The sequence below is a fragment of the Delphinus delphis genome, chromosome 1 (assembly GCF_949987515.2).
Source record: "Delphinus delphis chromosome 1, mDelDel1.2, whole genome shotgun sequence".
Lineage (NCBI taxonomy): Eukaryota > Metazoa > Chordata > Mammalia > Artiodactyla > Delphinidae > Delphinus > Delphinus delphis.
This window is the reverse complement of record NC_082683.1, coordinates 53,261,422-53,288,636: the sequence shown is the minus strand read 5'-3', so window position 1 is coordinate 53,288,636 and position 27,215 is coordinate 53,261,422. Positions and strand designations below refer to the sequence as shown.

The following is a 27,215-nucleotide window of genomic DNA, read 5'->3' as shown; positions in this document are numbered from 1 at the left end:
CTGTACACTTGAAAAGGGTGAATTACATCTCAATAAAGTTATTTTTTTAAAAAAACATGATACCACTTCATGCCCACTAGGATGGCTATAAATCAAAAAGACATTAGACTTTCATATAATCTGATACTCTAAATGGCCTTTAATATTATAAAACTTGGACTTTTGAACATCAGCTGACAAAGAAGCACTATGAGCTCTGAGCTGATGCTGTGTGCCAGCTAATACCACAATCTTTGTGTAGCAGCTTATACAATATTGGATTTTATATTTCATTTCCCCTTATTTTGTAAACATGACAGGAAAATAGAAAAAAGAAAGTGCTAAAACTCACGGTAAGAAATGTAGGTCTCAAACTTCATATAATTAATATAAAGATAGAAATAATCATCAGCCTCAATGAAATGCTCACTGGACTTTAAGTCAATCAACTGTATGTTTGACTATAAAAGAACAAAATAAAGAACATCTATGAAATGCTAGAACTCTAAGATTATGTCAAGACTATATGATTAAAATAATTTTATAATGTTTTTAATATTTCCATAATATTTCACACTCTCTGGGACAGAACCTTCCTTAAAATATTGTTTGAAAGCATCTATGGCTCAGTTCCTTCACATTCAGCTGTTTTAAGTGTTTACAGGAACACACTATGTACGAAAATAAGAGTCTCTCTCCAGGTCTCTCTCTCTAGACATGGGCTGGTAGCCACAAAACTGGCCAAGCACAGTGAATCAGGTTTAGGAACCAGATACAAGACACAGGAAAGACTACCATGCAAGTCAGAGAGACAATGTCATTACACAATAAGTGGTGGCTCTCTCCATCAAATAGAATGCAGTTAAATTTTAAAAATAAGAATCAAAATTCAACCTATTAAACACAAAATAGAAGACAATATAGACAAGTGAAAATACTATATTGAGGTAGCAGAAGTGTAGGGTGGATTTTTTTTCTATGATATCTAGTTAAAGTAACTTGGAAATAACTTAAATATGTATGTGTACCTCTCCATTAAAACTCCCTGATAACTTACTAGATAAAGTCCTAACTATGGACTCTCCTGACCTGCTCCATTATAGGATCATCCAAGTCTCAGGACTCCTTAATTGTCTCCTTAATCCCAGATCTAATTCCCCATCTTAGATTCATTAGCTATAATTTGATACAACTGAATTGATCAGAACAGTGCTGTATAAATAGCAAGTAGCTACAAGGATGCCACATTGTACAACTCCAGGAGTGCCATTCACATTACACTGAAAACAGTGCCCCCCTGGAGTTGTGCAACATGGTAGCCACATATCTACCTTTTGGTATCAGTCAGTATTTACTTTCTTCCAATGCCTACATCAAATTTTAAATCATCCCAGGGACTTCCGTGGTGGTCCAGTGGTAAAGAATCTGCCTTCCAATGCGGGGGACGTGAGTTCGATCCCTGGTCGGGGAACTAAGATCCCACATGCCGCAGGGCAAATAAGCCCGTGCACCACAACTAGTGGGCTTGCATGCCTCAACAAGAGAGCCCGTGTGCCACAAACTACAGAGCCCACTTGCTCCGGAGCTCACAAACCCTGGAGCCCGCACGCCACAACTAAAGAGAAGCCTGTGCACCACAACTGGAGAGAGGCCCATGCATCTCAACAAAAGATCCCACGTGCCACAACTAAGACCCAACGCAGACAAAAAAAAGAAAGTAATAAATTAAATATTTTTTTAAAAAATTTTAGATCATCCCAGCCTTCAAGCCTTTTAAATTCATACTTTTTACCTGTGTCAGTTTGATATGGTGTATTTGCCTAGACACACTCAAAACTTGCTGTCAATAATTCTCTCATCCTTTTGTTATCAGACTTCTATTGGACTTCTAACTTTCCTCTCTTTACCTTTCCTGCTTATAAAATAACTTCTTTTAAAACCCATGAATTCCCAATTCTTATTATATTGTCTTAGTATAAAATATAAATATTATATTTATACTTATTAATTTAATTTTCAATAACATTATAAATGAAAGATAATTCTCTATAGAATTTTTTGGGGATTCATTCTTGAATGACAGCGGTGTCTGGACTATTGACTTAAAATAGGGGAAAACTGAGTTTCTAAATTTCTCAGTTTAGAGGGTAGCACAATAATTTTTCTACCTAATACAAACATGTATTTTGTTTCCATTCTCCTAAAAATAAGATGACATTAACATATATATTTTTAGATATGTTTGCCCTTGGACAATGCTAAATCCTAAGGTTAACAGAATTTTTAATCTTCTAATGTTGTCTTCTCACTAATACAAATTCAATGGGGTTGGTTTAACGTAAAAACAGAAAAATGGATACCTCTGGGAAATTCTTTTGCATAGACTTACACTATAAAGGATCTTTTCATTCATTCACCAAATGATGACTCTCAAGATTGCCTGCTGGTGGTTAATACATTGACAAAAGGGGATTCAAAGTGTCAAATTTTATGAAGAAGAGAGAAAAGAAAACTTTGCCACCAAAAAGTCACATCAAAAATTTTTTAAATTCATTTCTGATACGTTAATGGTAAAATCTAGTATCTTAATATTGATGTCCAAATGGAGGATCCTCCTATCATAATTCTAACAGAACACCCACTTCAGAATCTTGTCTCTTTTTACTTTCTTTTATTCCAGGCTGAAAGAGATCATCCAATAGCTTTATTGACTGAGTTTACTGGCTGTCAGAACTTTAAATGAAATCTGTGTTCAAAACAAAGTCTGAAACCTCTATTCTAAATCTAATGATGTAGTTTTGTTGCTGTCTTTCCAGTAAAATATTAGCACAACTTTTGGCTCGTCCTTGGCTGAAGCTGATTTTTTTATTATTAATAGGCAAGATAAATCCATCAGCCTATCTCTCAATTTTCATGAATGCATGCATTCATTCATACATATTGTTGAATACTTTTTATATGCATATTAGTCTAATAATTTCTGATCCTAACCATTTATTCTCAGTCATGGGGATGATTGTATTGTAAGATCTGTCTTGTCTGTGCAATATTCTGAGTATTTTCAATATAATGCAATGTAAAGGAAGTTTCTCCCTCCTCTCACCTCAACTTTGTCCAGGTATAATTTTATCTCATCCCCAAATATGCTGTGAAAATAACAGAATGCTATTCTGTAATTCTAAGCTTGTATATAGTCCTTGTAAGAGAACACTTACAGTCAGTTCTGATTTGTTTGAAGATATGGTGCTCTCATTTGATGTGTTTATTGTAGAATCCTGTGACTACTGCAGGTGTATAGGAACAACAAATTGCAGTACTTTAGACGAGGGAGCTGCAGTGTATAAAATCAGGCATACCACTGGCTTCTTGTTGTACCTGTACTGCTTTCGCATTCTACGAAAATCAGTACCATACTTAACTTGTCCAGATTTCATCTAGGGTAAAGGAAAATTTTAGATTACTGACTATTTTTTGAATTCAATAAAATATCTTCACCAGGAAATGCCAAACCTGATTTCTCTCATCAGGCATACCAAAGCAATCTATCTGCCCACCCTCTTTCAGTTTTGCATGTAACTCTAAACCTAACAAATAGGCTTCCTGAAGGGAAAATATCAATGACTTTAAATGATACCCAATTTTATGTCTTTATAAGTCACCTTTTCACACTGAAACATGGAAGCTTCATAAAATAAGTTAATACTTGCTTTCAAAGCAACAATATTATTTGCCTTCATTATAAATAAACAGAATTCATTTGAGACAATGATTTTTCAAATGAAAGGATTAAAATAATCCCATTAAAACCAAAACAAAGGCATTTTAAGTTCTTACATCTTTATTAAAGTACTTATTTTATAAACCTGGCTCAATAATAACTCATACTTTTATATCACATATTTGCCTTTAAGCAATACATAACACACTTAAGGCAGATTTACCTTATAGATGGCCACTGCACTGATTTATACAAATAGCAAAAATCACATGGAGGAGCATCTACTGATATCTTTCCTGGTACTTATCTTTAGATTTTAAAACTGCATAATAAGTAGAGTTTCCATAAAATTTCATTTTTGAGATAGGAAACAAACAATTTTGCCTTTATCTGTTAGATTGGATGTAGTTATTAGTAATAACATAACCTTTAAATCTGTAGGGAAAACCAATACTTTACCTTCACTGCTCAGACAAGGCTCAACAGCAAGTAAAATGAGGTGCCACTGTAAAATCATATTGCTAAGTATTACCTTAACTCAAAATTCTGCTTATGTAATTATATCATATCACAGCTAAAAATTACTATTTAATATATCAAGATACATCCAAAAGCATCCTTTGGTTGCATTAATATCAGGAGGCTTAGGCAGCACTGAAGATTCATTCTCTGCTCTTCTGGTCATTAGTATAATCTGAAGCTTTTGAAACTATTTGGTGATCCTATTTTGGGGCCCAATATCACAAAACCTTCAGGAGAATACTGGACCCAGGTGGAAGAATTTGAAGACTGGAAGACTTGCAGTTAAGGTAGAGTTATCATTAGCAGATCTTAGGGAAACAGGAATGCAGCCAGAATCACTTGATATTTATTAGAAATCAAGATTCACTGAATCATTTCTCTTTCAAAAAAATATCTTTAAAACTTGTATATTTTCAAATGTTCTTTTTTTAAAGAACATATAAAATTAAGGTATTTGTGAAAATAAACCAGTTTCACGTATACTTGTTTCTCTTCATTTTGCTTCCTTCAAAGGATTTCTTCTCATCAAGCACAAATGTGCTAATCTTTACAGCAAGACAAACTCTTCTGTGCTAAATCTTTTTAATCTTTTCTTTTCATCCTCTGAGAAAAGGTCTTCTTCATTGGCTGTAGTAGATGTAAAATCATAGTCTCTGGAATGACCATTTACAAAAGTAAATAAGGGATATTTCTCCTTAGAAGAAATTTTCAGCATCTGTAACAGAAAGAACAGAAGAACCCCTTATTGGATGCAATAGTACACAGTAGGACCACATGATGAAATCTAATGTTTTAGCCCTGAATCTCTCTTGTTAGCTTCTCTCATTTACATTTATCCAGTGCTACTGCTTTACTGTGCTGGCTAAAAGACAAAAGTTGATCAGCATTGTATAGTTTATTTATCGCTAAATACCTACTTCCCCATTAGGATTAGACCATCAGAAATTAACTATATTATCATTCCTACCCAAAACCCCCCAAAGTAAAGTCTTTTGGTCACATTTGTTTGAAGGCTTACTAGTGAGTTAAGATTTATCTTCTATTGGTGGTAACAGACAATAAAACAAAATGGTATCACTGATTATGGTAAAATACTGTGAATGACTGTTTAGTACCATAACACAGAAAAAAAAATTAAACTAAGTCAAAAGGTCCATTCTAATCTCACTTCTACAACTTAACTTTGATGTGATCTTTGACAAATCACTCTACCTGAGTATCACCTATAAAACTGGGCAAAAGTTATCGAATCTCCTTATCTCAGAGAAATGTTAGGATGACCAAAAGCAATAAAAAGTTATTTTTTAAAATCAAGTTTGGTCTTTTCAAAGATTTCTATATTAAAAAAAATATATTTCTGCAATAATCTAGTTAAGATGAAAAACAGTATTCTTATACACAGTAACAATCCACACTTTACATATTACCTTCTAAAGTTACATTACACAATTTAGAAGTAAAATAAGTAATATCTGGAATTTTGTGAGAACACCAACAACCTTTATATAACCTCTGTCAATTTGGGATTCGTTGACAAGCCAACAACCCATTCTAAACCATTTAAATATTTCCGTTAAACAAAGTCTATTAAAAAATTAAAACAATTTTCATTTTAAGGTGAACAAAAATTTTTGAGTGAAGGATGTTTTTATAGAAATAAACATTTCTATAGGTAACCAGGACTTATAAGAAGGATTCTGAAAAGTTTATGTGAGTTACAAAGAATGCTGAAAAAATATCAATAGTACTTATACATCATTAATCATGATCAATTAAATATAATTTAAGGATAATTTTAGCAGTAAAAACTAAATTCTCCCAAATGTTGATATTCAACTGAAGGCTCATCAAATTCTTATATATTACATTTATAGATTCTCTTGGCTAAAATAAATATGTAGCCCTAGGATATAGATACAATGTTAAATTTAAAATATTTCAATGAGACAGTTAATATGAAATCCATTTTCTAATTGAGTGGAAATGAACCATTTAAAAACAATCAAGTACTTAAAAAACCAGATGTGATGAAATATGATTGATCCTATAATTCATATTCTGCTCCTGCTTTTTACACTTCTCAAATTCATTTAACTTATATTCTAAAAAAAAAAGGTAGAGAGAAGGGCAAAAATGTGGAAATGAAAAGTAAGAGACAGAGGGGGCCGGCATCTGATCAATCACCTTTCACCTCCAGCCAATGGCTGGAATACAGTCCAAAATTGTTACCATTTTATATTCATTTAACATCACTTATAAAAGTCCAGTATCTAACAAGCAGGTATAATTGTATCATTTTCAACTCAACACGCAAAGCTAACATTATCATGTCTTCATCCTTTCTTTCAAAATCAAGACGCCTTTCAAATGCTTTTCAAAGCTCTAAGCACCATATCAAGAATTTTTTAGACTTTTTTTTATAAAGAATAACCATTGATTTGAACTTCTATTAGAAGGGAAAAGTTTAGTTTTCTTTTTTATACTACAAAATAGGATGCACTGTCAAAACATTAAGGTCCCTCCATAATGGATAATATAAAATCTGCACAAAGAAAATTCGGAATTAGGTTATCTATATGACTTGGGGTATTATATCAATTGAGATATTATACAAAATAAAGATAATGAAAGACATTTAATAACTTGGGGAAATATTTAATATTTTGTTGTATTTCCTTCTAGATTTTTTAAAGTACATGTTTAAAATTACTTTAACAAAACTGAGATTAAATTTTATATATAGTGTTTATCCTGTTTTTCCTTTAACATTACATAATAAATACTGAACTACAATCCTCCAGCCTGTGGAATGAAAACCACATTCACAGAAAGATAGACAAAATGAAAAGGCAGAGGACTATGTATCAGATGAGGGAATAAGATAAAATCCCGAAAAACAACTAAATGAAGTGGATAGAGGTAACCTTCCAGAAAAAGAATTCAGAATAATGATAGTGAACATGGTCCTAGACCTTGAAAAAGAACGGAGGCAAAGACTGAGAAGATGCACGAAATGTTTAACAAAGATCTAGAAGAATTAAAGAACAAACAAACAGAGATGAACAACACAACATCTGAAAACAAAAATACACTAGACAGAATCAATAGCAGAATAACTGAGGTAGAAGAATGGATAAGTGACCTGGAAGACAGAATGGTGGAATTCATTGCTGTGGAACAGAATAAAGAAAAAAGAATGAAAATAAATGAAGACAGCCTAAGAGACCTCTGGGACAACATTAAATGCACTAACATTCACATTATAGGGGTCCCAGAAGAAGAGAGAGAGAAAGGACCAGAGAAAATATTTGAAGAGATTATGGTCAAAAACTTCCCTAACATGGGAAAGGAAACAGCCAGCAAGCCCAGGAAGTGCTGAGAGTACCAGGCAGGATAAACCCAAGGAGAAACATGCCAAGACACATAGTAATCAAATTGACAAAAATTAAACACAAAGAGAAATTATTGAAAGCAGCAAGGGAAAAACAACAAATAACATACAAGGGAACTCCCATTAGGTTAACAGCTGATTTCTCAGCAGAAACTCTACAAGCCAGAAGGGAATGGTATGATATATTTAAAGAGAGGGAGGAACCTACAACCAAGATGATTCTACCCGGCAAGGATCTCATTCAGATTCGATGGAGAAATCAAAAGCTTTACAGACAAGCAAAAGCAAAGAGAATTCAGCACCACCAAACCAGCTCTAAAACAAATGCTAAAGGAACTTCTCTAAGTGGGAAACACAAGAGAAGAAAAGGACCTACAAAAACAAACCCAAAACAATTAAGAAAATGGTAATAGGAACATACATGTCGATAATTACCTTAAATATGAATGGATTAAATGCTCCAACCAAAAGACACAGGCTTGCTGAATAGATACAAATACAAGACGCATATATACGCTGTTTATAGGAGACCCACTGCAGACCTAGGGACACATACAGACTGAAAGTAAGGGGATGAAAAAATTTTCCATGCAAATGGAAATCAAAAGAAAGCTGGAGTAGCAATACTCATATCAGACAAAATAGACTTTAAAATAAAGAATGTTACAAGAGACAAGGAAGGATACTACATAATGACCAAGGGATCAATCCAAGAACATATAACAATTATAAATATATATGCAACCAACATAGGAGCACTTCAATACATAAGGCAAATGCTAACAGCTATAAAAGAGGAAACTGACAGTAACACAGTAATAGTGGGGTAACCTAACACCTCACTTACACCTGTGCACAGATCATCCAGACAGAAAATAAATAAGAAAACACAAGCTTTAAACGACACAACAGACCACACAGATTTAACTAATATTTATAGGACATTCCATCTGAAAACAGCAGATTACACTTTCGTCTCAAGTGCGCACAGAACATTCTCCAGGATAGATCACATCTTGGGTCACAAATCAAGCCTTGGTAAATTTAAGAAAATTGAAATCTAACAAGCATCTTTTCCGACCACAATGCTATGAGAATAGAAATAAATTACAGGGAAGAAAACATAAAAAAACACAAACACATGGAGGCTAAACAATACATTACTAAATAACCAAGAGATCACTGAAGAAATCAAAGAGGAAGTCAGAAAGTACCTAGAGACAAATGACAATGAAAACACAGTGATCCAAAACCTATGGGATGCGGCAAAGGAAGTTCTAAGAGGGAAGTTTATAGCAATAAAATCCTACCTCAAGAAACAAGAAAAATCCCAAATAAACAATCTAAACTTACACCTAAAGGAACTAGAGAGAGAAGAACAAACAAAACCCAAAGTCAGCAGAAGGAAAGAAATCATAAAGATCAGAGCAGAAATAAATGAAATAGAAACAAAGAAAACAATAGCAAAGATCAATAAAACTAAAAGCCGGTTCTTTGAGAAGATAAACAAAATTCATAAACCTTTAGCCAGACTCATCAAGAAGAAGAGGGAGAGGACTCAAATAAATAAAATTAGAAATGAAAAAGGAGAAGTTACAATGGACCCCAAAGAAATACAAAGCATCATAAGAGACTACTACAAGCAACTCTATGCCAATAAAATGGACAACCTGGAAGAAATGGACAAATTTTTAGAAAAGCACAACCTTACCAGACTGAACCAGGAAGAAATAGAAAATATAAACAGACCAATCACAAGCACTGAAAGTGAAACTGTGATTAAAAATGTTCCAACAGGGCTTCCCTGGTGGTGCAGTGGTTCAGAGTCCGCCTGCCGGTGCAGGGGAGACAGGTTCGTGCCCCGGTCTGGGAAGATCCCACATGCCACGGAGCAGCTGGGCCCATGAGCCATGGCCGCTGAGCCTGCGCGTCTGGAGCCTGTGCTCCACAACGGGAGTGGCCACAACAGTGAGAGGCCCACGTACCGCAAAAAAAAAAAAAAAAAAAAAAAAAAAGTTCCAACAAACAAAAGCCCAGGACCAGATGGCTTCACAGGCAAATTCTATCAAACATTTAGAGGAGCGCTAACACCTAAGTTTCTCAAACTCTTCCAAAATATATCAGAGGGAGGAACACTCCCAAACTCATTCTACGAGGCCACCACCACCCTGATACCAAAACCAGACAAAGATGTTACGAAAGAAGAAAACTATAGGCCAATATCACTGATGAATATAGATGCAAAAATCCTCAACAAAATACTAGCAAACAGAATCCAACAGCACATTAAAAGGATCATACACCATGGCAGTGGGATTTATCCCAGGGATGCAAGGATTCTTCAATATATGCAAATCAATCAATGTGATATAGCTGATCCACTTTGTTATACAGCAGAAACTAACACAACATTGTAAGCAATTATACTCCAATAGAAATGTTAAAAAAATCAATGTGATACACCAATATTAATAAACTGAAGAATAAAAACCAAATGATCATCTCAATAAATGCAGAAAAAGCTTTTCACAAAATTCAACACCTATTTATGATTAAAAACTCTCCAGGGAGTGGGCACAGAGGGACCCTACATCAACATAATAAAGCCCATATATTACAAACCCACAGCAAACACCATTCTCAAAGGTGAAAAACTGAAAGCATTTCCTCTAAGATCAGAAACAAGAAAAGGATGTCCACTCTCGCCACTATTATTCAGCACAGTTTTGGAAGTCCTGGCCACGGCAATCAGAGAAGCAAAAGAAATAAATGGAATACAAATTGGAAAAGAAGAAGTAAAACTGTCATTGTTTGCAGATGACATGATACTATACAAAGAGAATCATAAAGATGCCCCCAGAAAACTACTAGAGTTAATCAATGAATTTGGTAAAGTAGCAGGATACAAAATTAATGCACAGAAATCTCTGGCATTCCTACACACTAATGATGAAAAATCTGAAAGTGAAGTTAAGAAAACACTCCCATTTACCACTGCAACAAAAAGAATAAAATATCTAGGAATAAACCTACCTAAGGAGACAAAAGACCTGTATGCAGAAAATTATAAGACACTGATGAAAGAAATTAAAGATGATACAAAGAGATGGAGAGATATACCATGTTCTTGGATTGGAAGAATCAACATTGTGAAAATGACTCTACTACCCAAAGCAATCTACAGATTCAATGCAATACCCATCAAACTACCACTGGCATTTTTCACAGATTTGAACAAAAAATTTCACAATTTTTATGAAAACACAAAAAAACCCATATAACCAAAGCAATCTTGAGAAAGAAAAACGGAGCTGGAGGAATAAGGCTCCCTGACTTCAGACTATACTACAAAGCTACAGTAATCAAGACAGTATGGTACTGGCACAAAAACAGAAAGATAGATCAATGGAACAGGATAGAAAGCACAGAGATACACCCACACACCTGTGGTCATCTTATCTTTGATAAAGGAGGCAAGAATATAAAATGGAGAAGAGACAGCATCTTCAATAAGCAGTGCTGGGAAAACTAGACAGCTAATTGTAAAAGAATGAAATTAGAACACTCCCTAACAACATAAACAAAAATAAACTCAAAATGGATTAAAGACCTAAATGTAAGGCCAGACACTATCAAACTCTTAGAGGAAAACATAGGCAGAACACTCTATGACATAAATCACAGCAAGGTCCTTTTTGACCCACCTCCTAGAGAAATGGAAATAAAAACAAAAATAAACAAATGAGACCTAATGAAACTTAAAAGCTTTTGTACAGCAAAGGGCAACATAAACAAGACCAAAAGACAACCGTCAGAATGCGAGAAAATATTTGCAAATAAAGCAACTGACAAAGGATTCATCTCCAAAATTTACAAGCAGCTCATGCAGCTCAATATCAAAAAAACAAACAACCCAATCCAAAAATGGGCAGAAGACCTAAAAAGACATTTCTCCAAAGAAAATATACAGATTGCCAACAAACACATGAAAGAATGCTCAACATCATTAATCGTTAGAGAAATGCAAATCAAAACTAAAATGAGGTATCATCTCACACAGGTCAGAATGGCCATCATCAAAAAATCTACAAACAATAAATGCTGGAGAGGGTGTGGAGAAAGAGGAACCCTCTGGCACTGTTGGTGGCAATGTAAATTGATACAGCCACTATGGAGAGCAGTATGGAGGTTCCTTAAAAAACTACAAATAGAACTACCATATGACCCAGCAATCCCACTACTGGGCACATACCCTGAGAAAACCATAATTCAAAAAGAGTCATGCACCACAATGTTCCTTGCAGCTCTATTTACAATAGCCTGGACATGGAAGCAACCTAAGTGTCCATCAACAGATGAATGGATAAAGAAGATGTGGCACATATATACAATGGAATATTACTCAGCCATAAAAGGAAACAAAATTGAGTTATTTGTAGTGAGGTGGATGGACCTAGAGTCTGTCATACACAGTGAAGTAAGTCAGAAAGAGAAAAACAAATACTGTGTGCTAACACATATATACGGAATCTAAAAAACAGAACAAAAAAAAAGGTCATGAAGAACTAGGGGCAAGACAGGAATAAAGACACAGACCTACTAGAGAATGGACTTGAGGATACGAGGCGGGGCAAGGGTAAGCTGGGACAAAGTGAGAGAGTGGCATGGACATATATACACTACCAAATGTAAAACAGATAGCTAGTGGGAAGCAGCTGCATAGCACAGGGAGATCAGCTCAGTGCTTTGTGAGCACCTAGAGGGGTGGGATAGGGAGGGTGGGAGGGAGGGAGACACAAGAGGGAAGAGATATGGGGATATATGTATATGTATAACTGATTCACTTTGTTATAAAGCAGAAACTAACACACCATTGTAAAGCAATTATACTCCAATAAAGATGTTTAAATAAATAAATAAATAAATAAATAAATATAATAAAATAAAAAAGTCACAGGGACATATTCTACACCATGGGGAATATAGTCTATAATACTGTAATTACTCTGTATGGTGACAGATGGTAACTGGACTTATCATGGTGATCACTGCATAATGTGTAAAAATACTGAATCACCATGTTGTACAACTGAAACTAGTCTAATATTGCATGTCAATTATAATTCAATATAAAAAAGAAAAAACACAATTATTAAAAAAAGAAAGAAAAAAGATTAGAAGGAAATGAATTGTAGTGCTAATCTAAAATGGCAGCATCCTAGGTGAAAGACCTATACACTGAAAACTATAAAACTCTCATAAAGGAAACTGAAGATGATTTAAAGAAATGGAAAGATATCTCATGCTCTTGGATTGACAGAATTAATATTGTTAAAAGGCTGTACTACTCAAAGCAATCTACAGATTTAATGAAATCCCTATCATATTATCCAAGACATTTTTCACAGAACTAGAACAAATAATACTAAAATTTATATGGAACCACAAAAGACCCAGAGTTGCCAAAGCATTCCTCAGGGAAAAGAACAAAGCTGGAGGCAAAACCCTCCGAGACTTCAGACAATACTACAAAGCTACAGTAAACAAAACAGCATGGTATTGGCACACAGACACATAGATCGATGGAACAGAATAGAGAGCCCAGAAGTAAACCCACACACCTACTGTCAATTAATCTATAACAAAGGAAGCAAGAATATACAATGGAGAAAAGACAATCTCTTCAGCAAGTGGTGCTGGGAAAGCTGGACAGCCTCACATAAATCAGTGAAATTAGAACACCCCCTCAAACGATATACAAAACAAAATCAAAATGTCTTAAAGACCTAAATACAGGACATGACACCATAAAACTCCCAGAAGAGAACATAGACAAAACATTCTTCGACATAAATCATAGCAATATTTTCTTAGATCAGTCTCCCAAGACAAAAGAAATAAGAGCAAAAGTAAACAAATGGGACCTAAACAAACTTATAAGCTTTTGCACAGCAAAGGAAACCATCAACAAAATTAAAAGACAACCTACAGAATGGGAGAAAATATTTGCAAACGATGCACCTGACAAAGGGTTAATATCTAAAATATACAAACAGCTCATACTACTCAATATCAAAACAAACAACCCAATCAAAAAATGGGGAGAAAACCTAAATAGTTGTTTCTTTAAAGAAGACATGCCGATTGGCCAACAGGTATATGAAAAGATGTTCAACATCTGTACCTCAATAAATAAATAAACAAACAACAAGGTCCTACTGTACAGCACAGGGAACTATATTCAATATCCTGTGATAAACCATAATGGAAAAGAATACAAAAAAGTATATATATGTACAACTGAGAATATACATGTATAAAAGAATATATATACATATATATGTACAACTGTACAGCAGACATTAAGGTAACACTGTAAATCAACTATACTTCAAAAAATTCAATAAATAAATAAATACATGTTTTAAAACGTAGTATACTGTAGTGCTCGCTTCGGCAGCACATATACTAAAATTGGAACGATACAGAGAAGATTAGCACGGTCCCTGCTCAAGGATGACAGGCAAATTTGTGAAGCGTTCCATATTTTTCTTATTCAACATAGTTCTGGAAGTTTCAGTCACAGCAATCAGAGAAGAAAAGGAAATAAAAGGAATCCAAATTGGAAAAGAAGAAGTAAAGCTGTCACTGTTTGCAGATGACATGATACTATACATAGAGAATCCTAAAGATGCTACCAGAAAACTGCTAGAGCTAATCAATGAATTTGGTAAAGTAGCAGGATACAAAATTAATGCACAGAAATCTCTGGCATTCCTATACACTAATGATGAAAAATCTGAAAGTAAAATCAAGAAAACACTCCCATTTACCATTGCAACAAAAAGAATAAAGTATCTAGGAATAAACCTACCTAAGGAGACAAAAGACCTGTTTGCAGAAAGCTGTAAGACACTGATGAAAGAAATTAAAGATGATACAAAGAGATGGAAAGATATACCATGTTCTTGGATTGGAAGAATCAACATTGTGAAAATGACTGTACTACCCAAAGCAATCTACAGATTCAATGCAATCCTTATCAAACTATCACTGGCATTTTTCACAGAACTAGAACAAAAAATTTCACAATTTGTATGAAAACACAGAAGACCCCGAATAGCCAAAGCAATCTTGAGAACGAAAAACGGAGCTGGAGGAATCAGGCTCCCTGACTTCAGACTATACTACAAAGCTACAGTAATCAAGATAGCATGGTACTGGCACAAAAACAGAAATATAGATCAATGGAACAGGATAGAAAGTCCAGAGATAAACCCACGCACATATGGTCACCTTATCTTTGATAAAGGAGGCAGGAATGTACAGTGGAGAAAGGACAGTCTCTTCAATAAGTGGTGCTGGGAAAACTGGACAGCTACATGTAAAAGTATGAGATTAGATCACTCCCTAACACCATACACAAAAATAAGCTCAAAATGGATTAAAGACCTAAATGTAAGGCCAGACACTATCAAACTCTTAGAGGAAAACACAGGCAGAACACTCTATGACATAAATCACAGCAAGGTCCTTTTTGACCCACCTCCTAGAGAAATGGAAATAAAAACAAAAATAAACAAATGGGACCTAATGAAACTTCAAAGCTTTTGCACAGCAAAGTAAACCATAAACAAGACCAAAAGACAACCCTCAGAATGGGAGAAAATATTTGCAAATGAAGAAACTGACAAAGGATTCATCTCCAAACTTTACAAGCAGCTCATGCAGCTCAATAATAAAAAAACAAACAACCCAATCCAAAAATGGTCAGAAGACCTAAATAGACATTTCCCCAAAGAAGATATACAGACTGCCAACAAACACATGAAAGAATGCTCAACATCACTAATCATTAGAGAAGTGCAAATCAAAACTACAATGAGATATCATCTCACAGCAGTCAGAATGGCCATCATCAGAAAATCTACAAACAATAAATGCTGGAGAGGGTGTGGAGAAAGAGGAACCCTCTGGCACTGTTGGTGGCAATGTAAATTGATACAGCCACTATGGAGAGCAGTATGGAGGTTCCTTAAAAAACTACAAATAGAACTACCATATGACCCAGCAATCCCACTACTGGGCATATATCCTGAGAACACCGTAATTCAAAAAGAGTCATGTACCAAAATGTTCATTGCAGCTCTATTTACAATAGCCCGGAGATGGAAACAACCTAAGCGTCCATCATCGGATGAATGGATAAAGAAGATGTGGCACATATACACAATGGAATATTACTCAGCCATAAAAAGAAATGAAATTAAGCTATTTGTAATGAGGTGGATAGATCTAGAGTCTGTCTTACAGAGTGAAGTCAGAAAGAGAAAGACAAATACCATATGCTAACACATATATATGGAATTTAAGAAAAAAAATGTAATGAAGAACCTAGGGGTAAGACAGGAATAAAGACACAGACCTACTAGAGAATGGACTTGAGGATATGGGGAGGGGGAAGGGTAAGCTGTGACAAAGCGAGAGAGAGGCATGGACATATATACACTACCAAACGTAAGGTAGATAACTAGTGGGAAGCAACTGCATAGCACAGGGAGATCAGCTCGGTGCTTTGTGACCGCCTGGAGGGGTGGGATAGGGAGGGTGGGAGGGAGGGAGACGCAAGAGGGAGGAGATATGGGAACATATGTATATGCATGACTGATTCACTTTGTTGTAAAGCAGAAACTAACACACCATTGTAAAGCAATTATACTCCAATAAAGATGAAAACAAAAATGTAGTATACTGTAAAATGTACTACTATTTAGCAGTTTAAATGAATAAGCTAGACCAACATGAATAGATATAATCTCCAAGTCACTATCAAATGAAAAAGCAAATTGCAAAAGGATACATAACATTTTTATATGAATATATAATTAATGACAAGTTTAAGAACATACCAAAAAAAACAGTGTATGTTGTTTACAGATACATCAAGTATACTAATTTACACTAATTTAGGATAGTGGCTACCACTGGGAAGGAAATAAGGGAGTAAGATTGGGGAAGGGTAATACACTTCGATTATATACGTGGGGTATTTTTTTTCTCCCTTAAGCTTAGAGGTAGCACGTGGCTATTTATTATTCTATCCTCTATATTTCTGTATGCTTGAAATTTTTAAAAACTAATTTAATAAAATGAACATATTGCAAAGTACAAACTTCTTCAGTCTGGCATTCAATACTCCCCACAATATTATTCCAACCTCCTTTTCTAGACTCATCCTTCACTATTTCCTATAGCAGTGTTTCCCAAGCCTTGGACATTTACATACCTCCTTCCTTATTTTCACTATATATGCCATCTCTATTACAATTAATGAATATTTTTCTTTTCATAATTTTAACCCCAGTAGCCTTGTACAGGTCAATGATAAGTAGGAAACCACATGTTTAATAAGCCAGCTATTCTTTTCTAATATGAATATACATATATAAGTATCAGAATATTTGTCCCAGGGTCACTTAAAACATCAAGTATCACACTTTCGGTTGCACTTATACTAGTGGTTCTCAAATTTGGTGTACAAGATTACTTGTGAAGTTTGTTAGAAATGGAGGCTCCCAGGCCATATCTCTAGGGATTCTGATTCATGCAATCAGAAGACAAAAAATCGTGCCCTATATGTATCCATGGCACCTAACAAATTGGACTATTTGCCATTCTCTAGAGAAGCTCTACATTTTTCTTTTCCAATACTTTTCCTCTTGTTATCTCCTCTGCTTGACGTACCCTCCCCCTTCTCCCTTAGCCAACAGAAATTAAGCCTACACTTTAGGGCTCATATTAAATATCACCATCACAATAAAGAACTTTGACTTGGATGCGACATCTCTCTCATTTTAACACTCCTCCTTACCCTATCAATTTATTTCTATTTCCGTATGAATGCTTATCATATTCAATGTAATACATGTCTACTTGTCTTATTCCGCCTCCTGAACTATAAATGCTACTTGAGGGCAAAGCCTTGGCCATTTTGTGTTTTCAACATGACAGTTATTCAGATACTTGCTGGACTGAGCTCTGCTAAACACTGAATTAATTTAACAATTTTTACTAACATTTTAAAAGTCATGTGGCATAAGCATTAGAATATTCATTCACATAGCATTACAAATAAAACATGGGAATCTAGACTACCTGGCCTCAATTTCAAAATGAGAAAACTGAAAATATATCCTATATAGAAACAAATAATTTAAGATGTTTTAATTTTCAAAGAAAAAAATAACAGTTTAACTAAAAATGCTTAATTCAGTTTTTAAGAAGGAAAATTGCTTAACTTACAATCTTCCAAGCGAAAGTAAATGATCAAGTTATTAACTGACAAAGTGAGGTTTTGATACTGCTACCAAAAGGTATTAACTTAAGAACAACAGTATAATTAAAGCAAAGTTAATTGACTCTGGCAAAATTCTCAGTACTTCCATATTATATTTCAACATGGTTTCTCATTGCTTTAATACTGCATATTACTTAGATGCATCAAGAGCAATAACTTCTAAGTAGTTTTCCAGTGTAAAAACTATTAGTATAAAACCACAAAACTATCTGTTTTTAATCAGAAAATATCAACATGCAGCTCATTTATGAATATTGTTTTTCTCAATTTGGTAACAGTAATTTGGGCTTTTTTCTATTCCAGAGGTAGACTACATCACTGTTCTAAATATACTTATTTCAACCTAGATAAAAAATAAACTAATGGAAACATAAATGGGACTTTTTAATGGAAAATGTTCATCAGCATCAATCTATATTACCACATATCTGTATTTGTATATTTTAGCACGTACATGATACTTCATAAAGCCAGAGAATTGTCAAACTAAAATATACAAATGTATATACTAATTTCAAGTAATAAAAGAGGGGAAAATGGAGAAAACATATTTTCTTATGTTCACTTGGCCTTTCAGGTTGAAAGAAGAATGAAAAGGTGACAACTGTGAGAAATGAGGAATAAGAAAAGGTTCTCACATATCTCATTTTCTCCTCTCCTCATTCATTTTTCTGTCATGTTCCTGTTAAATTTCCTCTTTTACATGGCAGGTCAAGTAAACTAAACCTAACTTAAATGAAATTTTTTATTTTTTTCATTCTATTTTTACATTATAAAACTAAAATTTCAACCCACTATGTCTATTTTCCTGAATAAAATTAATTGGAAGTAAAGCAGTAATAAGGTATACATATTACAACTGAGCTCAAGTTAAGAATTCCCAAAAATGATTCTAGTTTTAGTTTTACTTACCATAAAAAATGATAACCTATAATACTGATACTAATAAAGAGAGCCATCCAATTAGTCTTACTTCCTAAATACGTAATTTTTTTACTTTCTAAAGTACTAAATATAGACAGAGTTTATGGCCCTATAAATGTTTTAGCAGTACTCAAGGGCCAGAAAAATGCAGAAGTTTAAAGGTAATAAGAGGAGTTAAATAAACCTATTTCCAAGATCCTATAAGTAGAATAGATCAGATTAAACAAGTTTATTGGAAGGTAACAATACAGCTCATTTGATAAAACAGTCTGAGAAATCCAAAAACACCATTTCTCTTTACAAAAATCAAAACACTTGGACTAACAAGAAATAATGCACAATTTGGCTTGATCAAATACTTCATTAATTTTTTTCTACCCCCTAAGGTATTGCCCTTTTAAAATCCTCTTCAAATAAAATATAACCTAATTGCTTGCACATAGCTAGTTTGCAGAGATTTTTATTTCAACAGTGCCACCTAGTGGAGCAATCAATACTTTCAATTGGTCACTAAGTGATTTCATCATCCTCAAAAGCTAGGAATCCCCAAATAGTTGTATTTCCTGGTTCAAAATATTCTTAATAATATTAACATTCAAGGGGAAATTTTATAAACGAATCATAATCTATATATTTTTATCTTCTGATAGGCTACCTCTAATAAAAATTAGGTCATTTACAAATATTATTATAATATTTAAAATAAAAGTACCTTAGTGATTTCTTCAGAAGCTCGTTTGAAGTCCTGAACATTTCGACAGTAAAATCCTATTGTACAGCTAGGATCCATTTTTCGAAATGACATCTTTTTGGGAGAAGGGCAGTGGAATGTCTGTAATTTTAAAAGATCTTTAGGATTAATTTAGTTTTATTTGATGGACTTAAGTATACAAAAATATTACTTAATTTAAAATTTGCTATCTAGCTTTCCTCCAAACTACAAACATGCTTTCAAATGGTGTTTTAGTCTCTGCTCTGAAGATGATCCCTCCCAATCTCCAAAGCTGTAAAACGTAAGCGCCAACATTGTGTATATTCAATTCACCAGATCTCCACCTTATGCAACATTAGTGCCATTCTGCAAAAGAAAGGAAGTGTGTCAAAGTGGTGTGCATTTCTAACATTTGCAGAAGGGAAGAAAAAATGTGTCTCTGAAAAAGACATGAATAGCTAGTACAAGGTTTAGAATCAAGTTAGCTATTTCTAAGAAAGTGTAATTAAGTCTGTTTGGTTAGAGATTTTTTAAATGTTTATAAACCTTTGAATAAGAATACGAAGACTTTGTAAACAAATACGCGGGTTCATGAAAATGTTCCATAATGATATAAAAAGAGATCAACATGAGAGTTTTAGCAATTGACACAATTAGCACATAATTACACATTCTCCCAACCCACTCTTCTACTGAGCTTTACCTCAAGTTCTTGTTCAGTCCCACACAGGATACAGGTGAAAACTGTTCTGTTATGGTCCTTGCCCTTCTCCTTACCAGTCCTCCTGTCCCTTAGTTCACTTTTCTCAAGTGGTCACAGTGCTAAAGATTTAAATGAGGTAAGGAGACTGCTCTAGACTCTCTACTCTTGTCAATAGGCTGTGGCTACTAGTAGAGTCTGGTATCTTTAGAGAATGCAAAAGGAGGAAAAGGGCAGAACATAAAGCTAATCATTCCAATTTTTTTTTTCTTCACCACTACACTCTGGTACTTTGTTCAAAAGATTTTTTTTTTGAACTGCGTGAATGCTCAGACACTTGTCCTTAAAAATTATTGATGCTACCAAATCTTTTTTTGTATGTATAAAAAAAAGTTTATGTTGAAAAGGAGGGCCAGGGCTTCCCTGGTGGCACAGTGGTTGCGAGTCCGCCTGCCGATGCAGGGGACGTGGGTTTGTGCCCCGGTCTGGGAAGATCCCACATGCCGCAGAGCAGCTGGGCCCGTGAGCCATGGCCGCTGAGCCTGCGCGTCCGGAGCCTGTGCTCCACCACGGGAGAGGCCACAACAGTGAGAGGCCCGTGTACCGCAAAAAAAAAAAAAAAGGAGGGCCATAAAAAAAAAATATATATATATATTCATATTTGCTTATATTTGCATAAAGATATAAAAAATTAACAAGTTTAAGGAGAGGAAAAAAACTGGGCAGATGGGAGACAGGTATGGGAAATTCTTCATTGCATATTTTATATTTTTGAATTAAAGAAGAAGCTCAAGAAATAATCTAGGCTGGATATGAACCCATAAACTTAAAATTTCCCTACATTTAATGCCTGAAACTAAGGGATTTCAACTTGAAACTATCTATTAAAACACAGAAAAATATAGGCTTTCATATTTATGTTCATGGTGAATCAGTCAAAATCACTCTTTTCTCTCCCTTTACATACATCCTAGTTATCCAATTAATATCCCATATTATCATCAGAGGATATGCAAAACGAATACATTCCAAGCTGCTTTTTTTTCCCTTACAGATAGTTCAGTCACATACTAGATTCAAATCCAACATCATGCTAGTAAGCATAGACCAAACAAATGTGTTTTCAAAACTATGACTTCTATGAAATGCTTAGCTAACACTTACTTTACAGTGGAATCCAACCTAGCTAAACTGGAACGTCCAGTGTTCTAATCAACACAAGTATTGTCTTAGTTGGACTTTTTCTAACATTGTTTTACCTGTTTTATTTATAAAGAGATATTAAAAACAGATCTGGAAAGGCATAGAAGAGCTAGGTAAACTTGTTAGTTAACAATATACAGGAGTATTATTGTTTAAGGCTCAGACAGTTCCAGGTCATAGTTACAATAAAATTATTCTACATACAAGGTATCTAACAATAGTCATTTGCCCAACTCCTTCCAAAGCCAATAATAAGGAATGTTTATTTAGTTTTTGCTACTTGGGGATAAGAAAGAAGAGCCAAAAGTTTGTACGGTCCAACAAAGTATTTTTTTAACCTGTCTACATGGGTGCCCTAAATTATATTAAAGCATTGATTCAAGTTTTCATGTAAGAACCACAGACTAAACCGGAATAGGCTTAGTGCTATTTCACTGTATTGCCTCAATCATCAGAGATAATAATGACAAACACTAGTTAATCATAGTTGTTTTGATACCTACAAAGAACTTTGAAATTATTCACCAAAACACAGATATATATCTCTGATGACTGAAAAGTGAAATTGTTTTTGGGTATTCCTACATGAGTACTAGGACTCATATTACAGAGAGGCATTTTATACCATTTAAATTATAATCTTTTGTTCACCCAAGAAAATTCTGAAACAAACCAATATTAATTTATAATTCAGAATCATTTCTGTTTACTGTAAAACAAGTTAGACTTTAAAATATTTTCCCAAGTGGCATTACATAGTTATGTTCACTTTGTGATAATTATCTGAGCTATGCACTTAGATTTCTTTTTTAATTTTTAAAATTCTAATGACTGCTAAGAGTAGCAGCTTCTACTTCACAAACACATTTTAGCAAGTATCACTAGATACACTTCTGTGACAATAAAATATGTTTCTGAAAAAACTGGCCAGAGTGAGTCAATTCCCATTTATTTCATTTTTCAACACACTGTTTATTCACTGCCTAAACGAACAGTTAGATATTAGGCATCTACTAAATGCTAGGCCTGTTCTAGGCTTATTATATGGAATAGTGATTCTATTACCTAAACATACAAATAATACTGAAACAAATACTTTTAGGTGTAGCTGTGTTATTCTGGTGATTCAGATAAAGCTTCCTAAGATAACTAATGAGAGAATACATCCTTACTAAAAAGCACCTCTTACGAACTGCAGTTCACATGTGTAATTCATAAAGCACACATCTTTCACCGATGAATTCACTCATCTATCTACATAATCACATCACATCATTCTAATAGCTTTAATGCCACTATTCTCTGAACTTACTAGGATATGTTAAAATAGTCACAACTGTATAAACCTCCTAAAACCTGAAACTTGGAATTGGGGGCCCAGGAATCAGAAGAGACTAACATATCTATAATAAGGTTTTTCTTACCTTATTAATAGAATATTAATATTAAGGTAATACAATATTACCTTAATAATAGAATAGATTCAGTATTTGTAAAGAGACAGAATCAGTCATTCTGAAAGTATATCATAAATAGCATGAAGCAATAGTCTCTGGTTTAAGAAATCTTAACTTATTAAATATATACACACACATACATGCATGTATACACACACACACTTCATAAATATGTATAAGAAAATGTATATCCACTAGTCCTCTCATCCCAACAACTGAAACTCTGCCCTGTCCTAACCACTAACAATGTGTACCCACAGTTCAACAGACCCTCTGCTAAAGCTCATCTTAAACCCACTTTCTTGGTGTCCCAATATACAAGAAATAAATGCTTCTGTGCATTCAAGAAGTTACCTAATTTCACCAAATTTTACTTTACAAAGTCTCTTAAAATCAATTCTTCTTTTCCATTCTCACTTTCACCCCACTTCAAGCTTTTACTGAAGTGCTGAAGTGTTGCAACAGTCTCCCAATAATGAGCTGCGACCTTCCTAATATTGACTGTGTAGACATAACCAGGATATTCACTGACCTGGCATCTTTATAGAGTCTCTCAAAATATCGGAAGAATAGTCTCTTTCTACTGGTCAAAATAACCAACACTAATAATCTTTTAATTTGCCAATTTTAGATAATCCTAGAATACTGCAAACTAGTTTCCATCTGAATCTCAAGTATTTACTTTTTTAAGGAGTCAGTTTGACACAGACACACTGGAAATGTAACTTAGACATAGGAATCAGTGCCACAAGACCACAACGCAGCAGCAAAAGAATTACAGTGTGGTTCACGTAGCACAATTCTATGTGCCTCCTCCCACAGTATCAATCAGCCAACTAGAAATATTTATTAAAGCTTACATGCAAAATATTATGAAGGAAGGAAGTAGAAAGCAAAGCTGATTCTGGCCTCAAGACGCTTGTACTTTAGTTGAGGTAACAGTCTGCAAAAAATGCTAGGCTGTTTTATAATGTATCTTTTAAAACCAGTTTTTAATCTTGTGGTTTATCCATTTTCATAATCTACCCCCTAAATACTTATTAGGTATTAATATTAGCTAGCAAGCTATTACTAAAACAAAGTACTAAACCACATTTCCATCTTGTCAAGCCCTTGAGAATTAGTGATCCATGCCACTCAAGTGATTATTTTAAAAGCCTGTAAAAGCATCACCTGGGAAAACAAGAACCAAAACCATGGAATAATAACATGTCTCACTTATGCACTCTCAAAATTTTCTGAATTAAAATGCTGCACATGGGGCTTCCCTGGTGGCACAGTGGTTGAGAGTATGCCTGCCGATGCAGGGGACACGGGTTTGTGCCCCGGTCCAGGAAGATCCCACATGCCGCGGAGCAGCTGGGCCCGTGAGCCATGGCCGCTGAGCCTGCACGTCCGGAGCCTGTGCTCTGCAACGGCAGAGACCACAACAGTGACAGGCCCGTGTACCGAAAAAAAAAAAAAAAAAAATGCTGTACATGTATAATTGATTCACTTTGCTGTATACCTGAAACTAACACAACATTGTAAACCAACTATAATGCAATAAAAAAAATTTTTTTAAATGCTGGATCAGAAAATGATTAACATAAAGGAAAAGAAGACTAAGAAATCAAAGCTAAAACAAATATTAGAAACCCAATTAAAACTCGTGAAAACTTAACTAGAGGCTAAGACTTAATTACTATAATTAAAGCAAAATAATTTTGCAGGCTCCTTCAAGCACTTTGTCACTCTAACCCAACTCCATCATCTTCTTTATTTTTCTTTTTTTCTCCCTTTTTTTTTAAACATACCTAACATTTTAAATTCTTCAGTACTATTCAGCTGTATATGTACAAAATTACTTGGAGGCTCGATCATTTATTTTGGTAGGGCTAGGGTATCTAACAAGTTAGAGACAAAGATAAATGAAGAAGAAAGTGTATTGTAAATTAAAATTCAGCAACGAATTATTTAACCTTTGACCGTTGTATGTATTATGGTTTTATAAATTAGTAAAATATTTATCATTAACTTGTAACTGTGATACCATAAAAGCGTAGCTGCCTAGCACATCTCTAAATAATTAGAATTTGCTTCATATGGTAAGAAAACAGTACCAGCTCTTTATCCACAGTACCTCAAGAGGGAAATCCTTTATGCTGACATCTACAAAAGATTGGCAGTAATGAGGATCCATGTAAATCAAACTGTCATCTACAAGGACAAAACAGAAGACAAGTAATTCAAAAAACACCTTATTATTACACTGCTTACAATCCAATTTCTATGTAGAATAGCTGAAAAAAATCTGGGAGTAACAGCTTGCCAGACTGATATTCATTGACTGAAACATAGGTTTGCACAGGACAGATTAACTTTTGCATAATCAAATATGCTTGTATAAGCAGAATTTTTATAAAGTGATGAGACTGTCATTTAATTTTTGGTGATAAAATTACTTTCACAAACACACAATTATATTCTACAGTTTGCATATGAAAAATGTATTGCACTACATTATCCTGACAGGAAGAACATATTGCTTGTCATTTTATCATCAACTAGCACCACTAAAACTGGTAAAAGGTAAATATATGAATAGCAACTGCCAGAATGTGGCAGCAATGTCTTCTAAAGTTTAGTAAAACCAATAAATTATGCCTTGTTTATGCAATAACAGAAATTAAATATACATTTTACAGAATCCAATTATGTTGTGGACCAAATGACAAATGAACGGCTATGGTAGGACTGATGAATTTATAAGGTACTCATTTTGCTCCGTTAATCATCCTGTTTCTAGATGATCCTATATTAACTTTCCAACTCTTAAAAGAAAACAGAGAAGAAATATATTTTACTAAATCACTAACCTTGAAATCCAGCAAAGTAATATGACTGTTTAGGTTTGCCACCAACAATACCCACACAATATTCAAGGCTTAAAATACCCTGCCAAAATAAATTAATTCAGATTTAGAGTCAAGAGACAAATGATAATTATTCAAAACAACCAGATTTGTATTACTAATAGTAGCAGTAGTTCCCAAATTTTTCACCACCAGTTTTATTTTTATTACATTTCCCCCATGTTCTGAAATCCTTTTGTCCACCAAACTATCTTCCATTTTCTTTAAACCATTCAACAACATTAAACAATTATTATGTGCCAGTTATAGAGATAAACAACATTAACCATGGAAAGGCAATAAAAATGCCTGCCAAAGTAAAAACATTTGGCCTTTCAGTTAGCTGGTGCAGCCTTGCTGTGATCAATGTAGTATTTTCATCAGGCTTTTTTAAATGCTAGAAATAATTATTGGACATTGTTACCGTTTTCACTGAAACCTGAGTCTTAGAATCACAAACTAAAAACCATTTTTAATCAATGGCATTCATGACAAAATTTTTACGCTACTTCATTTGGAATAAATATAAAGACTAATGAAAACAATTTGATCCAAGGAAAATAATAATTATTACTGTATTTAAACTCAGTTTATTTTACTAATCATAAAATATCAGTGATACCTCAATAAATTGTTTAATATTTCCCTCAGCATCTATTCTAAGCAGAACTCTATTTAAGCGTGGCCAAGTAATTCCATACTTTTTTAAAAAACATGTCCATGGAGTGGAGTTAATTAAAAACATGTCCAGGGCTTCCCTGGTGGCTCAGTGGTTGGGGGTCTGCCTGCCGATGCAGGGGGTGCGGGTTCGTGCCCTGGTCTGGGAGGATCCCGCGTGCCGCGTAGCGGCTGGGCCCATAGGCCGTGGCCGCTGGGCCTGTGCGTCCGGAGCCTGTGCTCCGCAGCGGGAGAGGCCGCAGCAGTGAGAGGCCCACGTACCGCAAAAAAAAAAAAATGTCCAGTGGAATCAATCAATATCCTATCAATAGTTTCAACATTAATTTTAGCATATATTATGTTAGAAAACACTAGTAATTATAAAGTGTATGTTATAAAACCCCAAAATATTAAACTTTCCTACTCTTAAATGAGAGGATGTTTCAAAATCTAGAAGATACAAAAATAAAGACTGTATGAACAAATGTTTTTTTCCTTTAACAAGTAAACAAACCACAGTTTTGTTTAAACTTAATTATTTTCTTAAAAATTATATGTGGTGGTTATTGAAAAAACACACACAGAAATTTCCCAAAGCCCCAACACTCAGCATTATTAACGTTTAGGAGAATACCTTCTTGACATCTGTCTATATTACATATATTCACATATAGATTTATAAATACAATGTTATATATATG

The 27,215-nt window shown here is 34.3% G+C and overlaps 1 protein-coding gene and 1 non-coding gene across 2 annotated transcripts in view; one reads left to right on the top strand and one right to left on the bottom strand.

Annotated features, from left to right (window-relative positions):
* Positions 1-661: 661 nt before the first annotated feature.
* Positions 662-27,215, bottom strand: part of ATG4C (autophagy related 4C cysteine peptidase) — a 93,320-nt gene continuing 66,766 nt past the window's right edge. Inside the window, exons 8-11 of the mRNA XM_069541125.1 lie at positions 25,822-25,900; positions 25,086-25,162; positions 19,604-19,723; positions 662-4,934 (exon numbers count right to left, since the gene is read on the bottom strand). Coding sequence (XP_069397226.1) covers positions 4,767-4,934; positions 19,604-19,723; positions 25,086-25,162; positions 25,822-25,900 — 444 coding nt within the window. The 3' untranslated portion in view covers positions 662-4,766. The remainder of the gene's footprint in view (positions 4,935-19,603; positions 19,724-25,085; positions 25,163-25,821; positions 25,901-27,215) is intronic.
* LOC132416783 (U6 spliceosomal RNA) lies at positions 14,055-14,161 on the top strand. Its single transcript, XR_009517724.1, has one exon. It is a non-coding gene; the product is annotated as a U6 spliceosomal RNA (small nuclear RNA).